At 38.0% G+C, this 7,479-nt stretch overlaps 2 protein-coding genes across 2 annotated transcripts; one reads left to right on the top strand and one right to left on the bottom strand.

The window, feature by feature from the left end:
• The first annotated feature begins 633 nt into the window (after positions 1-633).
• On the top strand, positions 634-2,097 carry CHIA (chitinase A). The gene has a single exon (XM_087339507.1). It carries the CDS (start codon positions 844-846, stop codon positions 1,837-1,839), a length of 996 nt encoding a protein of 331 aa, XP_087195633.1. The 5' UTR covers positions 634-843; the 3' UTR covers positions 1,840-2,097.
• A 901-nt stretch (positions 2,098-2,998) lies between these two features.
• Positions 2,999-7,473, bottom strand: LOC147847152 (WD repeat-containing protein 55-like). Its single transcript, XM_087339506.1, has 8 exons — positions 7,448-7,473; positions 6,936-7,012; positions 6,810-6,855; positions 5,018-5,064; positions 4,378-4,451; positions 4,247-4,302; positions 3,986-4,094; positions 2,999-3,410 (listed from the first exon to the last, which is right to left on the bottom strand). Exons 5-8 carry the CDS (start codon positions 4,424-4,426, stop codon positions 3,331-3,333), a joined length of 294 nt encoding a protein of 97 aa, XP_087195632.1. The 5' UTR covers positions 4,427-4,451; positions 5,018-5,064; positions 6,810-6,855; positions 6,936-7,012; positions 7,448-7,473; the 3' UTR covers positions 2,999-3,330.
• Between the last annotated feature and the right edge of the window lie 6 nt (positions 7,474-7,479).

The raw sequence follows: 7,479 nt of genomic DNA, 5'->3' as shown, positions 1-7,479 counted from the left end.
CACACCCAATGTAATCACTCACTTTAGTCAAGCACACAATTGACCACACACTAGTTCTCAAATTCACCATAGCTTATGCACGTTTATCTACACTTGACATAAGCCCATGCCCATGCAAGTTTATCCACCATAACTACAATAGAACATGCTTAACTCCAACCTCCGTATTATATTAGGCTCACTTTATCCTTTACCCTCCTTTTATATAGGGTCTTCAATCTCGAGCAATCCTATGGCAATGTAATGGACAAGAGACCCCTATCACTCATCAACTACTGAGACCTTATCTTTGAAGCGAGACACTTCAAGGTGCATTTATGCAGCTTTCATATAATATTCGATCAGTGAATCAACTAAAAAGACGAGATTGAATATTAGGAGAAGCCTACCTAATCTCATGTACCTCTCGGCATCACATAATGGATGCTAAGCCAACAGGTTCCTTTGATCAATCACGTGAACATAATTTATGTTCCCAAGAGGGTCATATGGTGGAGTATGGATTGCTGAATAAACGAAGTTGTTATGAAAACATTGTACGAGACATGAAGGGAACTCTATTTTATATATATATACATATATATTGTGAACGTCTAAAGAATAACATAAGCGTGAAGTATTGATGAGTGAATTAGATCAGTGCATTATATATTTCTATATGGCCACACTATTCTCACTCATCGAGTAGGAGAGAAAGACATCATCATTACGTGAGCCAGGAATGTATAAATTGAACCAAGCAGAGCCTTGAGAGTCAGAAGGGGAACAAGGCAGCTTGAGAGAGAGGGGGAGGGAGGGAGAGAGAACTGCTATTCGGCACATTCTTGCCGATCAGGTGAAATCATGGCTTTGATGGTGGTGACCACCATTGCCACGGTATTATCAGTGACAATGATAGTGGCATTGGAGTATTATCATGATTTTGCCCGTGTCGAAGCATCGGGTGAGCTGGTTACATACTGGGGCCAGAACTCCAACAATACCACATTGGCAGAGTTGTGTCAAACATCGGTATACGACATGGTGGTCATATCTTACCTAGACCTGTCGGCTGCTGGTAACGTATTATTGGGGCAGTATCCTTACCTGAATTTGGACCTGCATTGCAACTCCAGCAATGGAGGCTGTACTTCTTTGACCACAGACATCGCCATATGTCAGTCACTGAACGTGAGAGTGCTGCTCTCCATCAGCGGTGGCGGCCGTTCCAATCACGAAAACAATGAAGAGGCTTCCCCACATCAAGAAGGTCCCGACTATGTGGCGTCCTACTTGTGGAACAACTTTCTGAGTGGCGAATCGGATGATCCAGGCAGCCGGCCACTTGGAGCGGCCATTTTGGACGGCATCGACTTGGACATAGAATCGGGTGCTGGAAATTCCGGCACGATGAGCTATTACGGCCATCTGGCCCAGTTTGTAAGGCAGCTGAGCGTAGGGAGTGCTATACTCACAGCATCCCCTGGATGCTCGTTTCCAGACCCAAACCTTGGACCAGAGCTTTCTGGGAGTGCTCTAGAATCGAGCACATTTGATTACGTGTGGGTGCGATTCTACGACAATTCATTGTGTGAATTCGATGGTTCCCGACCCACCGATCTGTCTGCAATGCTGGGTGCGTGGCAACAGTGGACTCAGGCACTGCCTGAGGTACGGGTTCTGCTTGGCATTCCCACTTCACCCAATGCTTCCATCTCGGGTTTTATCCCCTCCTCTATACTCCTCTCCGACATACTTCCACTTTTGCAAGGTAGCAGTAACTATGGAGGCGTCATGCTCCACACCTCCTATGACGATTCTAACTCAACGTATGCCTCCTCCATCAAGCCATTACTTTGAACCTGCAACTCCTACCTCCAGATATAAAAATTCTATTTATATACATATAACAGACTAGTGTATGTAACCCACCAAAACTTCTTTGGATTCTGCATTGTAGCTAAGAAATTCACCTTCATTCATGTCACTTGAATGGACACTTTAATAATAAAAACACAGACATTAGACTAATAATTGAATAGAGATGATTCTCAAATACATATAGGAGGTGTACACATGATAAGTCCTATTGTTCACCCTTAATCTATCCTGGTAAGCTTGTTTCTTTTACATACCCAAAGGACATCATCACTTCAAGTAACCTTAATTCCAATCTTTACTTTGTTTTGAGAATTTTTTGAGATCATTGCACTATTGGCTCATTTGTTTACACCGCAGTACCGAAGTCATAAATTTCAGACAACCCAAGATCAATCATAGGGTCCACATTTTATCCTACAGCTATATCTACCTCGTAACATTGATGCAATGGAAAATGTACTGTAGATGGTACACCTTTAGTAGCCATATGGAAATTATTTTCATTGGAAGCCTAGCTTTTTACAAGGATTTTCTGCCAAAATTTTGGACTGCCATGTCAACTTCAATGCAATATTCAATGCAGAACTATCAAGCCTTCATCCACCGCATTCAGGTATCCTACTAGAACTCTAGAATAGCCAAAACAGTCAATCCATGCCCTCAAATATTTTCAGTTTACTACGGTTTTACCCAACCACCTTTCAAACCCCCTTTTTGCATCGAGGACGCCAATCCCAACCATATTGCACTCAATGATGATTTTAACTTTCTTCATACTGATCGTTTAATATTAACATGCATAACAATCCTTGCGAGATAGCTTGATGAACATTCATATGCCCCTCATGATGTCCAGATTTACGAATGCAATTGACCCCAACTTTACATTGTATTTATTTGAAAACTCATGTTCTATTCATCTCCATGTCTTCGATGAACACTTTCCAAACTATCACATGATTTCTCGGCCAATTAAGAGCTCGGATGGCATAATGCATTCAGCTAGACTGGATAATTTGAAACAATTACATCTGGAATAAAGCATTTGAATAGGATATCAAATAAGAAGTTTTAGTATAAGCTTCAGAAACAATACTAACAAATGGAAACTCGAATAAGTGAAGCTCATAATGTTCACTGCATACCCAACCGACAGAAATATCATATTCATGAATGTCTGATGGCTTCATGAGTCTTTGACTGGATACATATCTTCTTTTGTTGACCTTGCCCGAATGAGTGGAAACCACATAATATGGCACCATAGATGAACTATTGTCAACAAGAATCTCTTGCAACATTTATGGCACATATTCTGAGCTTTTGGCATGGATGACATATATTATATGTTGTGCCAAGAAAAAAAAGAGTTTTTTGATGAAACATACCGGAAGGTATTAATATTATCTCTCCTGAATTTGGTTACAAGAAAATGTGGTGATGTGGATTACTATCTGCAAATTGTGCAAACTATATGAGGTCGTTGAAGAAACTTGGGCCAGAAGTACCAGCTCCCTTATCTTGCTTCTTCCTCTTTTTCTTGCGTTTCCCTATCATGAGCACCATGAACAACATTAATTATTCAGGCTGGAAATGCATTCACATGGAGAACATTCTGTACATCTCCAATCAAAAGTCCATACATGACAAACCACGAGAACCAAAACAGACAAGGATGGATATAACCTCCAAACATTAAGTGCAACACAATTGCTTAGATCAGCATTTTCTACATAAAGCTTGCTTATGATGAAAAGGCTTCTCCTTTTCACCACTTTCTGGTATTATTGATTATACTGTAATTAAAGATATCATGTTTCAGAGAAATTAATTGCAAAAGATCATCTTAAAAAAGGTTAATCATAAAGTCTGAAAGGTTCAGTGTCTTATTCAAATAGAATGTCCCACAGACGGCAAACTATTTGACAGACTGGCTATATTTGACAATGGTCACCTCATTTAGGGCAGGCTAACAAACGTTTGGATGCTGTGCCAGAATGGAGTGTGCAGTATTTAAGTATTCTAGATTTCTACAATGGTCCTCAAAAACACAACTATAGCCAGTCGACAAAGAGGTCCTTGTGATTTCAATACATATAATATTATTGCAACATTTGCCAATTACCTTTTTTATTTTCATCTTCAGAATCATCATCACTATCTTTATTTTCTGCTGCTGCTCGATCTTCAGTTGCATTCATATCCTCATCATACAAAAAGTTTATATCCCAAAGCTGTCATACACAAACATTTAACTTTTCCATCAACTATCTACAGTATTAGATAAACAATGTCACTAACCAATCTAAGACCTTCAGATGGCAAATATGCATTTATATTGTAAAAACCAAATTAGCAATTTTAACAGCATGCAAGTTTCTCTAACCTTCAAAACATGATCATGTGACGCACTCCCAAGTACCCTGTGATCAGAATTAAATGCTGCACATACAAACCCAAGTTATTACCTTCAAATAGGCTGACACTCTAAAAATATAGTTAGGAAAAACATGATACCCATTCTTTCAATAGGAAAATCCGCATGCTCTCCAATGACCCCTATCATTTTATTTGGAAGGATGGATATAACCCTGCAGATGTAGGAATGTAGTGTAACATGTACTAAAAATAATAACCAAATGTTACAATTTATGAGCTTCAAACACTTCAAAGTAAGATAGTAGTAGCAGATTCAAATGGTAATAGAACATGTGATTCTCCGCAAGGAATACAGTTGCAAATAGTCAGAGAAGGACCTCTCTTGGATTATCATTTCCAGCTGCTATGAAGGCCATATAAAGCCACACTATACATGAGGGGAGACAGATGGTTTGATCAGAGAGAAACAGAAAGAACGAGAATAGTATTAACGTCTGCAATGGGATAGAACTGTTATGCAATGACACTCAATGCCAAGAGTGTCATAGATAAATGCAAGATAACTGAAATCTAACAATATTCAAATTAAGGAATAAAACTATAAATAAGATAAGCAAGAAGCTTTCCTCGATGCATGAAAACCAGATATTCTTCAAGGATGCACACCCAGTTCCATTAAACATATTGAAAAAAAGAATGCTAGTAACACCAAGAGTTCAACACAAGCATTAGAATACCATAAAACTGACAGACAGGTAGACATACCCAGATAGTCTACCTGATTAGGCCATCACTTGATCCGGTTAATATTGTGTCTTCATCAAACTGCATAAGTTAGAATAAAACATTTAATTAACAAATGAAGCACATAAGGTGCTGCATTCGATACTTCAAACAGTTTATTTAATAGAAAACTAATTTCCTTTTGTTACAACAAAAAATCCATATTGCCAACTGACAACAGAAATTTAATCCCACATAAGACTCCCTAAGAATTTGTCTTCATGTTGATGAGAGAATTTTCTCATGAGCCTTTAGAAACATTTGTTTTAAATTTGGGCTATGCTTATGAGCCTTCTACAGATAATTTTAGGGAAGCCAGTAAAAGGAAAATTGGCATGTATTATGTCAAATGAACAAATGAAGCATATATAAGAATTCAAGGCAGCCCTTTTTTATTTCTGAAAACTTTAAGAAAAACTTCGCCGCCAGGAAGGATATGAAACAATTAGTTGGAAGAAAAGAACTATAACGTGATCAGGAAAAAGAAGCAAGTGAAAGTCACAAAAAAGGAGGAGAAAATGTGGTCACTAAGGAACTAAAGAAGCATAAAGAAAATGTGCTCCTGTTGTAACGGTCTGATGGTCCATAATGCATTGCATTTGAGTGTATATCACACTAAGAACATATAATTAACTCTTTTAAACTCAAATACACACTAAGAATATGTAATTAACTCTTTTAAACCCAAATACAAGTGTCTGAGTTCATAAACCAGTGACAGAAAAGTCAATGGCTTGAGCAAGAATCACCCCCGGCCCCAACTGACATGCTCGAACACAAAGTCCAGACAAAAGCTACTTTGATAGCTCCATTCTCTTATCTAAACCCTAAACCTAATTCTTTTATTCCATTCTCTTTTCTTCATGTACAGTTCACTCTCCATCTCTTGGCAAACGTTTACAAAACAGCCTCCTTTGCCCAAATCTCAGACCTTATCTCTTTTTCTTCTTCAATCCTATAATAGCCCATTTTTCACTCCAACTTGATGTCCCCTACAAGCACACTCAGCACTTGCTCAGTTCAACAGTGGCAAGCCTCGCACAGCAAAAATTGTATGAGGGGTTTTTCATATGAACGTTCCAACAAAAGCTTTTAGCTGAGTTGATCTTTTACCTGTACTTGATAGCTGGTCTCTCCAAATCAGCTCTGAGATTGGAGGTCACTTAACTTTGAATCCAATTAGTATTAATGGCCCCTAGCCACAGCAGTCTCTAGGATCTCAACAGTCATGGAAGCTTCAGCTTCTTTTGGTGCTTGTTATAAGTCTATGGCCTTTAGAAAAAAGAGGGTCTTACAACTTAGCTTGCAGCATCCCAACCTCAGTATTGTTAGTCCGTCAGAATATAATTTCATCATTGATAATCATATGCATATGGACTTCTCCTATCTTCCAAACTGGATTGCAACTTGGAGAAACTTGGAATGAATGTTAACCCAATGAAAAGTCCTGAGGCAAAATTTTAGTTACTGAGTTCAGCAAACAAGAGAATGAAAGAGTCCAGACCCTTTGCGACCTAACCCCCAGATGCTGGTTTCACTTGCACTAATATAGTAATCATACGCGGAAGTCTATAGACATTTAGTAGACTGTGAGCAAAATTCTGCACTGCAATTCCCATCTATTAATTATAACATTTTAAATATCCAACTAAACTAACAGACATCATAAGCTTTAAATTATAAAATCAAAACTAAAATAAAGAATACTGTCTAAATAATTATACGTACGGTATACTCTCATAATTAAGCAATGCATGAAGAAAGAGATCAAATTTGAGATAACTCGCCTTCAGGATGGCCTCAACTGACTTTGGATGTCCAACAAAACGGTCACTGCAAATAATGAAAAACAATCCCTTTGATATCAAGGTTAATTTTTGCAGTTACGGGAGTTCTTTAGGAAGTGACATCACCTGCAATCTTTGAAATGCGGCCAAGAATATAGAAGAATAACACCCTCTTGTGATCCACAAACAATTTTGCGCCCATCCTATTTGGGCATGAAATCATTCTTGATTATAAAATTACCAATAAATAATAATGCAATGAACAAAACAGTCAGGAAATATAATGATTTTGCAAGGGGAATTCAGGTACGAAATTGCAGTAGAATGAACTCACGAAGCCATTTCAGAACAGCATGAATATTGAAAGAGTTGTACTGAAGATAATTACAGATTAATACAAACAGTTACTCAAAACTAGCTGAAATTTCTTTGTTTGACATTTTTAGGTAACGGCAGGCAGTAGATAGTCAAGTATATTCATGAATATAGAAAGCTTGTCTTCACTTCAATGTGCATATACATAAACCTTCATAAGCTCAAACTTAAGAGTTTTTAACAATTTCTAGAACACACTAATGATGGACTATGCAGAATAAAACAAGAAGACTATTCAAATCTAGCTCAAATGTGTAAAGCACCTTCACGAGAACAACTGAAAGCAACTCATCTT

Source organism: Azolla caroliniana, unplaced genomic scaffold (assembly GCF_043228905.1).
Source record: "Azolla caroliniana isolate FFs.n. ecotype wild unplaced genomic scaffold, voAzoCaro1.0.p SCAF_1449, whole genome shotgun sequence".
Taxonomy (NCBI): Eukaryota; Viridiplantae; Streptophyta; class Polypodiopsida; order Salviniales; family Salviniaceae; genus Azolla; species Azolla caroliniana.
Note: the sequence above shows the minus strand (reverse complement) of the source record. Positions and strands in the feature narration are given on the sequence as shown.

Excerpts from the sequence above, each read along its gene's own strand:
- CHIA (XM_087339507.1), top strand. The coding sequence starts at position 844 with ATGGCTTTGATGGTGGTGACCACCATTGCCACGGTATTATCAGTGACA.
- LOC147847152 (XM_087339506.1), bottom strand. The coding sequence starts at position 4,426 with ATGATAGGGGTCATTGGAGAGCATGCGGATTTTCCTATTGAAAGAATG. Across the intron at positions 4,303-4,377 it reads TTTTCCTATTGAAAGAATGG|CATTTAATTCTGATCACAGG; the intron begins GTATCATGTTTT and ends TTGTATGTGCAG. Across the intron at positions 4,095-4,246 it reads CACATGATCATGTTTTGAAG|CTTTGGGATATAAACTTTTT; the intron begins GTTAGAGAAACT and ends TGTGTATGACAG.